At 40.2% G+C, this 14721-nt stretch overlaps 1 protein-coding gene across 3 annotated transcripts in view; it reads right to left on the minus strand.

Moving 5' to 3' along the window:
* FLT1 (fms related receptor tyrosine kinase 1) overlaps positions 1-14721 on the minus strand; it is a 176006-nt gene that overhangs the window by 116886 nt on the left and 44399 nt on the right. For all 3 annotated transcript variants that reach the window (XM_055317306.1, XM_055317304.1, XM_055317305.1), the window contains exons 4-9: positions 11026-11150; positions 7426-7588; positions 7184-7320; positions 3958-4132; positions 2856-2973; positions 319-488 (exon numbers count right to left, since the gene is read on the minus strand). In XM_055317306.1, the coding sequence (XP_055173281.1) occupies positions 319-488; positions 2856-2973; positions 3958-4132; positions 7184-7320; positions 7426-7588; positions 11026-11150 (888 nt within the window). The remainder of the gene's footprint in view (positions 1-318; positions 489-2855; positions 2974-3957; positions 4133-7183; positions 7321-7425; positions 7589-11025; positions 11151-14721) is intronic.

A 14721-nucleotide genomic window follows, 5' to 3' on the forward strand; every position in this document is an offset into this window, starting at 1 on the left:
TTTTGATGTCAGGGAAACAAACACATGGTCGTTGCCATTAACAGCCTTTTTTTTTTTTTTTAAAGTAGAAGTGTTTTGATAACAGTAAAAAATTGATTCCATAGTATGTACATTATTATTACGATGATAAAAAAATCATACTTATGGAAGTTAATAAGCAGACATGAAATCAGCATGATGGGGGCATACATGGTTTTTAAAATAATCACTAAAAGTTTATTTTCTCTGATGTCGTGCTATTGACTTTCGATTTACCTATATTCCCAGAACTCTTTCCTTGCCCAGAACTGGAAGAAAGTAGAGGAACAGCAAGCTTACCATTTACAATTAAAGTGGTGGTGAGGTTTTTAAACACACTTGACTGCTTTATGGCCAACAAGATCGTGTAGTCCCCTGCATCTTCTGCAGCCACATCTTTGATGATTAACGAGTAGCCATGAACCAAATAGCGAGCAGATTTCTCAGTCACGGGGAACCCATCTTTTAGCCTGTGGTTAAGAGTGTGATTGGGAAGTCACTCCATACTGCCTCTCAAGATAGCATTTTAAAATACTGTCATTTACTTTTGTGAGCTCAAGCTGATACGCTCCAAGCCTTTTGGTCCTCCACATTCATTTTACAAAGATAGATGCTTACTTTTTGGTAAAGGCAGTTATGGTTTGTTTATTTATTCATTTTAAAGATTTTATTTATTTATGAGAGAGAGAGAAAGCAAGAGAGAAAGAGAGAGAGAAACAGGCTCCCCATGGAGCTGGGAGCTTGATTCAGGGATTCCAGAAACCTGGGATCAGGGCCTGAGCTGAAGGCAGGCGTTTCATTGGACTTAGCCACCCAGGCGCCTGTCAGGTATCGTTTTTAAAGGGAGAAACCCTTCACACTTATTGGTAAGGAGGAAGAAGTACTTTGAAGGGAGAAAGAAAAGCGCTGGTTTTAAGGTAGCCACGAGGATGCTGGTCACCATGTGACTTAAGTATTCACCCAGCAGCACTGGCTGATCCCATCGAGATGTTTTCAGTTTTCCATGAGGGCTTCATCAGCAATCCAAGGGCCATTGTAAGTCAGATCAACTAGATCACTTCTCCAGATAAAAATAAAAATAGACTTTCCTATTGTGGTCTCATGTGGAGTTCTTATTAGTTGTATAAATGGTCACACCAGTTGTCCCTTTCATAAGCTATAGTAAAATCAAGATTATCAAGATTTGTTCCCCTGAGGAAGAAGAGCGAAGGTACAAAACTCACAAACAAAAGGTACTGAACTTAAAAAAAATTCTTTTTTACTTTAAATATAGAATCAATGCCAGATATCATGCAATTGCATACAAGCTGAGAGTTGGGAGGCCTAAATGCTTGACTTGGCTCTGATACTCTGTGTTGTGCCCGTTGTGCCCCTGACTTGCCTGTTTGAGCCTCAGTTTCTCCAAATTTTCTAGAGTATCTCCAAAATTTAATGCTAAAATTCTATGATTTCATTGAATTGCACAGTTCTTTAGCTGGGCATTTTTTACTCTGTTAGGAGTTTATTGTGTTCTGTATAAAGGTTTAACATTGGAAATTAAGTATTGGTATTAGCTTCTATCCATGCAAATGTTACGTGGTCTTGTAAGCAAATCATCATCACTAATGGGTCTCGGTTCCAAAGCAGTTGAAATGCCTATGCTCTATTCTATGACTGTAAATGTCATCTTAGTTTACTTTATTTCTCATTAACAAGTCAGTGTTTTCAAAGATGGATCCATTTATGGTGTATGCGTTTTAGGCCCTGGCTACTTTGTTACAAAAGAAATTAGTGCTGTTTAATACATGGGGACACCCTCAGACACTTTTGAAACAGGGAATGTATCGCCTGGAGTGATTAAATTCCTATTAAGGAATTACATACACCGGCGGGAAATTTATTATTGGATTTCTTGTACATTATAAAACAAAACAAAAAAACTTTTCTGTGACAGCATGAAGGGGCATAGTACAAAGTTTAATTTTCTCTTTACCCCCCTACTAACTAACTACCTGAGGAAACAGAAAACAAATACTTTAATCATAGGATATTGAAAGCAAAATAAGGCCTGGTGGAGGTGATTCTATAATGGCACCACTTCTATATTGTATGGGTTGTTTTCCTAATCAGTTTTGTACTTTATTCTTTGTTTAAAATGTAATGGTTTGAGCCAAAGATATTGGCATTTAAAAATGATTTAACAAAATGACTGTAGATTAGAAACAGATTACATTGTTTCACATCAGGTGTTGTACTAACACAAAAAGAACCTGCTTCAGGAATTTCTGAATATGCACCCTTTGAGCCAAAAAAAACTTAATTAGTTCAAGTTGGTCCTTTCCTCCACCCCTGCAGCTGAATAAGTCTTGTCTCTATTAATGTTTGTTTAATTTTAAAACAAGACTGGAACTTTCATCCCAGCTGTATATAAAAGAATTATTTTCAGATAATAAAAGAATTATTATCCTCATTACAAGGGCCCACTTCTTTAGGGTTATTAGAGCATGTTACATATTCAAGATGCTTCCTACTCATTGCCCAACATACTCCATTCAAAGGATGTTGACATCATGGGGAGGTTTGGAGATGCAGAAATTTAGTCACGGCTTGTGAATGGCTGAACTGAAGCACTCAGAAACACCTCATATCTCTTGCTCCATCCTGTGAGTTTCCCTTTCCCTCAGGCACATCCTACCTGCTTCGCTCCCAGGCCAGAAACCAACGCGGTGCTTGGCTCTCCACAACTGTCTGGGGAACATATCCTGGTATTTTTTCAGGAATTCAAATAACGGGGCTCCTGCATCTCCTACTTACAAAGCACACATCTTAAACTGATAGGAAAATAATTATGATCCTACCACAGAACTTCTGGTGACGGGAATGCCTTCACTTTCACGGACAGCCTGTAGGACCGCTTGCCAGCTATGGTTTCAAGCACATGCTCTTTTCGATGCTTCACAGTGATGAATGCCTTATCTTTGAAAGGAGAAGTGATAAAGAGATTAGAAAAGGCTGTGTTTATCTAAAGAGAACAACACTAACCCAGCTCCCTGCCTCATAAAAGGAGGGTGCAAGCAATGAATAAACAGAGCCAAATTCTGATCAAGCCCATCAATGAGCCCAAACAGTGATCCTTGAATAAAATAATTTAGAAGCACCCTAACTGGTGAGGTACCCTCAAATCAAATGGTTGTGAGTAAAACATAAAACAGAGGCAGGGCAACAGAGAGTGGGGCACCTCAAATATCTGTATCACAATAACAGAAAAGTAGAGATACTTCGAAAATCTACCTGCCCAACATGAGTATGATGGGAGAAAGTTCCTTCAGGCACCATAAAACAAATGATTCAATTTAAGAAAGAAAAAAAAAAAAAAAACTACTGAAGAAAGTCAAAATAATTTCTAAGGCCACCTGCCAAGACTGTTCCAGAGATTATGCTCCGCACCATTTTTCTTTTCAACAGTGCAGACAAATAAGGTTTTTAAGGATTCTAAAGAGGCTCAAGTATTTTCTTTACAGAATTTCCCTATTGGAATTAAGCAACAATATTAGGATTTCATGAGAGTAAAACCAGGGATAAAAATCACATCAATTCTAAATAATTTATCCCACCACATTTTTCTCTCTAAATCATACTAATACCTGAGAAATGAAGGTAAGTCTGTTATATTTTGCAGTCTTGTTTATATGGAATACTAAAAAAAGAACTTAATAGAGATTATAACATGATCTAACTGAATTATTAACCACAATAAACTGGCAAGGAAAAGATTCTCTGTCTAATTCAAAAGTATTACATTTAAGAATACTTACTGTACTTTGCTTTTTGGCAAAGGGAAGAGGGGAACCAAGTTGTATCATTTATGTTAGAGTATCTCTTGGCCAGAGGAAAATGTACTGTTTTAATAGAATCTGCCCCAAATCCATGATGATAGAAAGCAGAGCACAGGTGACTTACCATATATATGGACTGAGGTGTTGACAGATTTGAATGATGGACCACTCTTCACGTGACAAGTGTAAAGTCCTTTGTCTTTGTTCTGCACTTTGTCAATAATAAGAACGCTGTAGAACACATTGGCATGGGAACTGCGTTGGCCAATTCGTTGCCTTATAGAAGCTCTCTTATTTTTCTAGAAGGAAAATGTGTAACGAATGTGGAAATAGTAATTGTTCATGTTCAAGGTTACAGCATTCCTCAGATTTATTACTGAGATGATCAACATTTTGTGCTGAGGGGCAAAGCCACCTAACGGTAAGATGTTTGGAAACTCATACTGTGTCTCGATGCATTTCAAATATTTGCCATGGTAGCACTCATTTAGTCCTTCACTCTCTCCAGACGGACTTTCATATACAATAACTTAATAGTTTCTCACAACCCCCCAGTGAGATGGGCAGCATCCCTGTTCCTATAACAGAAGCTGAAACGTCAGAGGCCACAGTGGGTAGGAAACTCATGTCTTTCAAGTATAAATCTATTGCCTTCTCTCCAGCACACACCTCTCGAAACTGTTACCAGCTTTCTGGGCATAGATGTGACTTACTTAGGCAATAAGTATCTTTGGTATCTGGCTTAATGACACTGTTTCTCTAATAAATCACCATGTGAGTTTTCTTTTGCTCGCTTACTACAAGTAAAGGAAAAAATCATGAGTCCTGGCTACACATACTAAAGTGTAATAATTCTGATTTCATTATTCCATTATTTGAGCAATGTTTACCAATTTTTGCTAAATCACACTGAAAGGATCTGAGGACATGTAAAGCCATCTACAAGCCTAGCCAACACTCTGGTGGTGCTGGTGGTGGTGGTAGGATGTTTTCTCATGTTTGCTCAGGGAAGACCAAGAGCAGGCCTCGAGGCTCAGCAGTGTAAACTGGCCACAATGACTCCTTCCTGGTTTTGAGAAGATGAGATCACATTGCCTTTTCCTTCCATTGTTTCTTCCCCCTCTCTCACTTTTTTTTAGCATTACATTTTATAACACGTAATATGTTCTTTCTCCCTCTCCATCTTTCCCACTGAGGAGGCGTGGAAAAAAGATTTTGAAAGCAGGACAGAGGGCGCCTGGGTGGCTCACTTGGTTGAGTGTCTACCTTCAGCTCAGGTCATGATCCCAGGATGCTGGGATTGAGCCCCTGTGTCAGTTCGGGTCCCCTGCTCAGCAAGGAATCTGCTCCCTCTCTCTCTGCCCCTCCCCTCTTGTGCTTTCTTTCTTTCTCTCTCAACTACGTACGTACGTACGTACGTAAATAAATGAATAAATAAATAAATAAATAAATAAATAAATAAATAAATAAATAAATAAATAAATAAATATCTTTAAAAAAGAAAGAAAGCAGTACAGAACTAGTCTTTGGGTCTTGAACGTAACTCTCCTCTGTGCCATGTTTAAGAAACTTCAACCTGCCAGTCCTTATATTGCCCTGTTGGAACAGTCACAAGGGTAGGCCATTTTCTTCCTTATCGGCAGTAACGAGAAAGATGTCAACCACCACTATCAAAAATCAGAGAATCAAAAAAAAATTTTTTTTTCTTCAGAGAATCAATCCTTTAATTACTAGCCTGAGGGATTTTCAGCAACTCTATGTAAAGTAACATGTAGGTATTACTTGTCTTCTCCCTTAGAGAACTCCTTTCTTCCCAAATTCGAATAACATCAGTATTGTTTCTGCCTTTGGAAAACAGCTGATCCTGGGTTTCTGACAACTGCTTTGTCAAGCCCTGCAGCCACCAGCCACATGTGGCTATTAAAATCAAAATAAAGGGATCCCTGGGTGGCTGAGTGGTTTAGCTCCTGCCTTTGGCCCAGGGCGTGATCTTGGAGTCCTGGGATCGAGTCCCATGTCAGGCTCCCTGTGTGGAGCCGGCTTCTTCCTCTGCCTGTGTCTGTGCCTCTCTCTCTCTCTCTCTCTCTCTCTCTCTCTCATGAATAAATAAATAAAATCTTAAAAATAAAATAAAATAAAATAAAAATACAAAATTCAGTTCCTTACTCACACTAGTCACATTCCAGGCCCTCAATAGCCACATGTGGCTAGTGATTACTGTATTAATCAGAAAAGATATTTCAATCACAGAAAGTTCTATTGGACAGTGCCATTCCAGAAGGTAACTAGCAGTCAGTAGATGTATTATCATATTCTTACAGTAGAGCCACCAACAGGATAAGAGTTTCTTCCCTCTTGGTGTTTATTGAGAATATCTAATATCTGACTTCTATCAAAACCCAAAAAATACTGTTGCAAGTCCTAGCATTTCTATTTAAATGAAACAATATCACTTTCTTGAAAAATATGACTGATGAGTCCTTAAAGGGTTTCTACAGGGCACTTGTTACATCTTTTTGTTGCTAGGTTATTTTATTTCCATGGTAAGAGATGTTGATGAGAAACAATTGTAGCTTGGGGCTGATACACATCCTTTTGCAGGTAATTTAATCATCAGTTAACTTTGTGATTGGGCAATCTGAATGACACAACACATGACTGTGCTTATGCCACATTAATCATACTGTCACATAGCAAATAGGGGCCACAGTGACAGTTACAGTTTCTTAACAGTTGATCCTAGATTCCCCATCTATACAGTCTCAAACAATGATTGTCTGCAAGGATGTTTGATCTGAATAAGGAGACCGAACTCAATCTTCATTCTTCTCATTTTTCTGAAGGACAGTATTGCTCCTTTGTCACTTAATAGATGGAATGGAATACTGGATGGCTGGGTTGTAGTATCTTTTCCAAACATGCTCCAGTCAGGTGCCTCACTGTCTGCCAGTATCTTAAATTAAAGCGCTCAAACAACTTTTTGTTGTTGTTTTTACAAAAGAGAGGCCCTGCCTGGCATTTAGTGATAAATTTCTCTCTCATCTCTAAATCCCAGAGAATAGTTTCCAAGGATGAAACAATCCCCTTTTCCACTTGGAATTATGCAGTAGAAATACTAGCCTATACACTTCAAAACAAAACTTCCAGACATCAAAAGACCATATCTATGCACACACACTCATGGAACATCACACAAGGAAAGCACCCTAATCAAATCCACAGCTTCCTCTTCACTCAAACTGCCACAGGAGTCAGAATATTCTGATTTTGCCCACCTCCAAGACTCAATGGCATTTCACTTGCTAAAAAGAAATACTGTCCTCCAGGAGAAATAGAAAAATGTCACTCACTTCACCAGGGTAACTCCAGGTCATCTGAACTCTTGTGTTCAAGGCAGTGGTAGCAGTACAGTTGAGAGTAAGAGTGTGACCTCTAAGTAACTTGACTGGGCTTGGGATATTTATCTGGACATCTCTGATTGTATTGGCTGTGAGCAGAAGAAATGAGATTTTTTTTTTAAATCAAGCTTTCATTAAGCAGATAAACCCTTGAGCATTTTGGCTTGCATTCATGCCTTTGGAACATCACTTACTTTGTCGATAGGTAAGATAGTTTGTCTTGTACAAATGGCCGTTGACTGTTGTTTCACAGGTGAGAAGCCCTATTTCTCTGTATGTTGCATTTGCTATTATAAAACCCTTCCTACTGTCCCAGGTTATTCGCTTCCCATCAGGAATCAGGGTATCAAGTGGAAACTGAAAAGGAAAAAAACATGCTTTAAGGAAATCATACTAGCACTGCGGCAATACTGTTTGATGAGAAGCCTGTGAAAACATAATTTTCATCTATAGTGAAAATAAAACAGTACAGGTAAAAACCAGTTTGTCATAATTAGCTTTTTAGTTTTCTTTGCATGTCTCAAGATTTAGATTATTGTGATAAATTATAGCAATTACGATAATTCCTTATCAGCCTTGGTGACAGGCTGCACCCACCCAGGATAGACCTGTCATGTCAGACTTGCAGTGTGAACCCGTATCACTCGGCCTCCAGGAATCATCCTCGTAACAGACTGGCCTGATACTCAATAGAAAAATCAAGTAGGGTTTTTCCACTGGGGCCGCCAGGTTACCCTCCTGAGACTCATCATCTGGAGTTTTTAACAAGCCGTAACTTGTCCTCCCATTTTGTATGATTTATGTAGTGGTGGCTGTCTTCAGAAGACTAAGTAATTCTAAGTCCTCTGAGATTCATAGCATTCACTTGGCGCTCACTGGAGTTATCATTCTGAGAAGGCTGAGGGCCTCGACTCTGCCTTTGGGAGGGAAATCTAGGGAAACAGTCAAGACAGCTGCAAACAGATGTGGAGGCCAGAGACGCTGTGGTGAATGAAGTGCTCCCAAATTCTTAGACATATTCCCAAACACAGGGAGTCCAGACAGAAGAAAGGAATCTACGATTTGATTTTCCCTTATGCCTTCTACTGGACACCAAGAACTTTATTTTTAAAGACTGTAATATAAACAATCCACCTTGGGAGTAGGCTTTATAAAGGGATATTGCTCCTCAGAGTGGTCCAGCCATGTTCCCCTGATGCCAGACTGCCAGCCCAGTTTCAGAGGCATCTCTGATGACCACTATGACTTATCCCCCGCTGGAGAAGGAAAAAAAAAAAATCAGATTACCTTCCCACAACAGATGATAAAAGAAGCCAAACTGCCCTGAGGAAGCTTCAGATCTTTTCCATCTTCTTTTAAAAAGTGCACCTTGCATCACTTATCTGTTTATCATTTATTTATATTGCTAGGAGCAATCTGGCTGGGATTTGCGACTCTATGGCAGAAATTCCTCTGCGAAACATCACCAGCGCCCCCTCCCAGTGAGCATGTCTATGTTGGTCTGTGTTACCAGAGGGTCACACGGCTTTGAAATGAGTTGCACCCTGTTTATGAAGGACTGCAAGCAAGTGAAGGATGCATTTCATGTTTTAGTAAATCATGATTCTATCTGCAAACTTAGGAAGGCTCTATCTCTGGTGGGAGGAAAAAGAAGCTTCCCCTCTAATGTGGTACAAATTATTAAGGGAAAAGCTCAGAAAAATTTAAGTCAGGGATTGAGCTCTCTGATGCTTTAAACATAGGGGAATGCAATCCTGTGCTGCATCTAAAAGAAGGGTTTGCTGATGGTCTCTCAGCACAATCGAGAAATACACTAAAGTTTCCTTAAAGGTTGCAGAGGAAGTTTCTCTTCCTCTTATCTACCCTCACTGCTACTACTAGTAGTCAAGGAAACCTTGACAAAGAAACCTTGTTCTGAGCTGACGAAAGAGAAATTAGCAGAAGACCATGCAGCTCATCAGCTATGGTGGTGGCCACAAGTGTCACAAAGAGGCAGGCAGGAGAGCAGCCGTGAAAGGAAGGACTGTCTAGGAGGCTGCCTCCAGCTTATCATGGCTACGCCAACACTGGCATAGAAAAAGGAAAGGGAGGGGACAGCAGGTTAAAAGGAACAAGAAGAGAAGTGGAAGGGAAAGATCTTATAACTTCAGGGCAACTTACATATATAATAGAATAGTTTCCATGTATATGTGGCAAACCCAAATCCCTATAAGAACACTATGGTTTTCTCTTCTCTCTCTCTCTCTCTCTCTCATGTGTGTTATAAATCTTAGGTAGAATAACAGAGAAAATAAGCTCCTCTCAGGTTTTTACATGGGGAAATTTGGGAAAGTTTCTTACAACAGACAAGTGATCTGCACTAGAGCAAAAAGGACGAGGAGCTTGCGTCAAACAGACAAGTCCACAGCCCCATGGTAGATTCCATATTACTCACACACAGTGATTATCATCTCAGACTCAGAGGAGTAGATACCATGCTTGATAATAAATATCACAATATCGAATCACATATTGGATATTAAACTGTTAGATAAATATAATAGCTAACCCTTAATGGGGCTCAGCTTGTACAAAGAACTGCTCTAAAGGCTTTTATGTATCACCTCAGTTACTTCCTAACACCATGTGAGATGGGTGCCACTGTAATCACTCCCATCTCTCCAATGTGGAAACTGAGGTGGAGGAAGTTTTGATAACTTGCCAGTTTGTTCAGCAGGTTAAGTGGTAGGGTGAGAAGAACCCAGGCAGTGTGCTCTGTTCTTAACCACTGGTCTTTCTCCTGCCCAAAGTAAACCATTTGCAAAGGTGGTAAGGGCACAGAGGGAGAAATCAAGATACGGATTCCAATGCTCAGCATGGTCTGTGAGGTCCCCCACTCCCTCAGAACCTCAGTTTTTCCTTCCACCAATTGATTTAGACTCCCTTTGGAGTTTCCACCACTGAAATATACTGCTTCTATAATTACCAGCGGTGATACACAGATATCATGGGAGCTAAAACCTGTCACCAATGCACTATAGTGAGGGCTTAAATCTAATCAATAATATAGGAAAGTGGAGAAGAAGACAGTAGACACCTCCATCATATTCCAGGACTCAGAGTCAATCAGTGATACTGAAAATCCAACTTGACTACTACCACCACTACGTGAGTACCTACAATGTGATGGGGGTGCTAGGTGCTGCCTTGGGACAGCCTTAACTTTTCCTCTTAAAGCTCAAGCTCTCAGGACTCACCACAGTTTTCCATTTGGGGAGTTCTTGTCCACTTCTTAACCCTAATCTGCTCCCAAACTCTTAGCATCAATGAATTAGCTGGAATGTCACATTTTAGGTTTTATCTTTATTAGATTCTACTCCAAATCTTTTTCTTTCTCACAACTCAAACTCAAGGAGGTAGTTCCATATGCACTTGTCTCACAGTTCTGCCCTTAGCAAAAATCTAGATTAACCACTCTCTGACACGCTATTAATTTGTATAAGCAACAGAATTGGTTTTTCTCACATCTGCAGACATTTGGTTTTGTGGCAATATATGAACATTTGCATGATTTTTGTTCTTTCATTATATCCACACAGATTTATGACCACAACATTGTCATGTTATTACATTTAAGTACATGCCTGAGGATGACTTCTAGCACTTATCCTTTATAGTAAAAGGATATCCGAGAAAAGTCCACTGAGCAGCCCAAGTGTCTGTAAGAAAATCATTTCAGGGAGATAAAAGGACTTAAAATGCATCGTGTTCACATGCAGTAAAGATATGCTGAAAGAGGCATTGCTTGGTTTTACCTTTTTTAAAGTAACAGTGATGTTAGGTGACGTGACCCGGCAGGGGATGACGATCTGCCTTCCTTCAGTCATATATATAATTTCGGGTATTTCACTGTGCATCTCTAAGAAAGGTCTACCTGTATCTGAATGAGAAGAAAATGAAAAATACATATATATACATATATATATGTATATATATATATATATATATAAATGGTTGTATCAACAGCATCTAGACACCATAGCTAGGTGAGGGCAATAAGGTCACTGCCACAGGTCCCCCTTAATATAATCCACGAATTCACATTCTTGTCTCTGAATTTGGCCCTCTTTGTTTTTACCCAGAAATGCTTCTGTAATAAACCAAATTCCTTACTCAGGTCTTGACCTTGGGTCAGATTACCCCTGATGCCCAAAGATGCAACTGTGATGGGGGTGGGGAGGGAGGGTGGGTTTAGCTTACTATGGCCAAAAGCCATAAAAGTACATGGAGAAAGAAAGGAGAATATTCTGCATAAACTTCTTACCACAGCCATGCTAAGTGCCGCAGGAAGCGCCCTCCAGAGCCTTTGTAAGGAGTCAAAGGGCCTTGGGTGCAATGGTCAGCTGACTTCGGAGCAGATAGAGTTAATGCAGAGGTGTCAAATTGGAGAGAAGATTAGCATTTGAATGATAGAAGCTTGACTTCAAGGTTTTCTAGACCTTTTCCAGCAGAATAATAATGAGTTAGAAGCTCTGAGCTGCTCAGGGCAAGGAGAAAGGCTGGAGAAGCAGTGTTGAGGACTGCACTGATTTCCTAGGCCTATTAGATTTCTTTAGTATGTGCTATGTATCTACTAATAGCATGATATGTGCCATTGCATGAAAGAGGGCTTGAAAAGGCTTTAAATAATCACCAAGATAACACCCTTAAGAAGAATGGCATCTGGCCAAATCTCAGAGGCCAAAAGGATTCAAACCACCTGTTCAGCTTCTCTTGTAGTTCCTCTGGGGACCAGAATGAGCAGCAGATCTTTTAGAAACATTCACAGTCTCCCATGCCCTCACCCTCAGGAACCCATTGACATCTTCAGGATCACTGTGTTCCCATTTCTGCCCTTGGCTTCAGCCTTAAATGCCCAGATGGAAAGAAGTCTGGCCTTAACTCTCTCCATCTGGACCGGAAAGACCCAGAGTCCCCTACCTGTTTGCTGCACTTTCAGAAGCTCCCTCATTCTGGACACTGAATGGAGAATGGAGACAGAGCAGTAAGTAGGCAGTGGTTGCCTAGACTAGATGGTAGCTATTAAGTTGTTATGAGTTGAACTGTGTCTTCAAAAAAACAAAATGTGGAAGTCCTCCACCCCTAATACTTCAGAACGTGATCCAATTGAGTCAAATGGAGCCACTGCCTAAGGAATTATCGGTTAAGTAGGGTGGGCCTTACTGCAGCATGACCGGTGCCCTTATAAGAAGATGGCCCCAGAGAGATGGGCATGTGGGGAAAACACATGTGAATGCACAGGGAGAGACTGAGCGATAAGGTGCAAGTGGGGGGCTGCCAAGGATTGCCAGCAACCAGCACAGGTAGGAATTGGCATGGAGGGAGCCCCTTACAGGTTTTAGAAGTAGCATGGCCCCACTGACACCTTGATTTCAATCTCTAGTTTCCAGAATGTGAGACAATAAATTCCTGTAGTTTTAATCCAAAAAAAAGTACCATTAGTGTAGCCTGTTTAAGATGGAATCATTTGACACACACTCAACACTAGAAAGACCCTATTATCACAGCTAAGCTCATACACTCTAGATTTCTAAATAATTCCTCCCGTCCTTGCTACCCTTGCTAGGCTAGCCTCTTCCTTATACCCTTTCTCCGCCCCAGCCCACCTTAGGAGCTCTCCCCAAGTTCCCAACAATCTCCAATGACAACACTTCACACAATCTTCCCCTGAATTGGCAGGTTACTTCTCTGGCTACACACTGGCTGATGAACTCCTAGAGGAGAGGAAACAGATTGTTTTCATCTCAATCTGATGTGTATTAAATGAATGATTGAATAAGTGAATGAATGAACTAAGAAAATGAATGAAGGACTAGCCAAGAACCCTGTCCTTAGACGGAAAAGACCGAAGTGTAAATACATGAAATGATGTAAGCAGAGCCAGGCCCAGAGGATCAGGTCTACTGATCTTCTTCCCCTGTACCACCCTCAGGGCTGGAGTCCTACCCACCCCACCAAGGGCTAGAGCTGGCAACTGCTCTTCAGAGAGAGACTTAGGCTGATTTTCACACATGCAGTGGGGGAAAGGACTGAGAAGAGGACAATTGCCCAGGGGCAGGGCTGTGTGGGTAGGCTTAGGGATAAGGCGTTACAAGGCTGAGTCAGAGGGAGTCAGCAGACCATGGGGGTTCAGAGCTCACACTTTACAAACTGGGTTGGAATCCTGCCTCTGCCCCTTACTGGTTATGAGACCTCAGGCAAATCATTTTACTCTGTGCTTCATTTGCAAAATCTCCTTCAAAGGGCTATTATGAGGGTTACATGAAGGAATACATGTAAAGTGTTTAGAATGGAAGCTGGCAGAGTTAATACTGCATAGGTGCTAGCTGTTACCTTTCTTATTATAATGTGAGATTTGAACTTATAGAGAGAGGGTATTAGGTATGAGAATCACAAATTATACCCATGATCTTAACTATAAAAGGTATAAATATATATTCAGGTATGGCATTGGAAAAAAAAACAAACGAATACACTAAAATGTCTGAGTAGTGGCTTTGTTGTTATTTCTTATGTACCTTTTTATATATTTGTCAGATTTTCTAGAATGGTTATGTATTATTTTATAACAACAGTTTGAATTGCTGAATTTAAGCCTCAGATGATAAAGCAGCATCCATTTTTACTTGGGGCAAATTACCAATTCTGCATCTGATTTACTTTAGTTTTGCCCAATAGAATGAGACACTAACACTGCACAGTTAATAGTTCTATGCCTATTAGGAGAACTCAGCGGGTATAGCAACATATGCAGAGAGGAAAAGTTAATTATACAGAGACAAAGATTCACTTATCAGCACAAAATTCCTCCCTTAAATAAAGTTGCTGAGCTAGACATTAAGGCAGAAACTATTGGGATTTGATCTTTCCTTTCCTTCCTCCTGTGAGTCTATATTTTTGTCTTCTTTGTGAGCCCCAAGGTAAACACAAACACCAGGAAATGGTTTAATTCATGTAACAAACTGTAAATCCTTCACATTTAATTTACTGTCTCCTTAAGCAACTATTTGCAACAAAGGATGCTGGCATAAAAACTTTGTGCAGGAAATAGTAAACATTAGTGTAGTCATTTCTAGGCTAATGAATGCCAATCCCAAATGAAAACAGAAGAGGTGAACTCAGTGTGCCTTTGAATTTCTCCTGTATCATTTTGGATCTCCCCAACACTTGAATTTTACTACAACTATTGCCCTTTTACAAGCCAATACCAATAACAGCACTGGGCCCGCTGCAGTTCTGTTAAGAACGTCAATGAATTATGCCCAGCCCAACACAGTTCAAGATACATCATTTTTATCAAGTCAGCAGTGGCATTAAAATCCATTGCATTTGCAAATGAGCTTATGACTGGATACACACACACAAGCACACACACAAATATGCTCTGGGCTTATTAATAGTATACTTCCTCTACAATTTGTCTCAAGGAAGGGCTAAGAATGAACTTGCCT

This window comes from Nyctereutes procyonoides, unplaced genomic scaffold, assembly GCF_905146905.1.
Source record: "Nyctereutes procyonoides isolate TBG_1078 unplaced genomic scaffold, NYPRO_anot_genome, whole genome shotgun sequence".
Taxonomy (NCBI): Eukaryota; Metazoa; Chordata; class Mammalia; order Carnivora; family Canidae; genus Nyctereutes; species Nyctereutes procyonoides.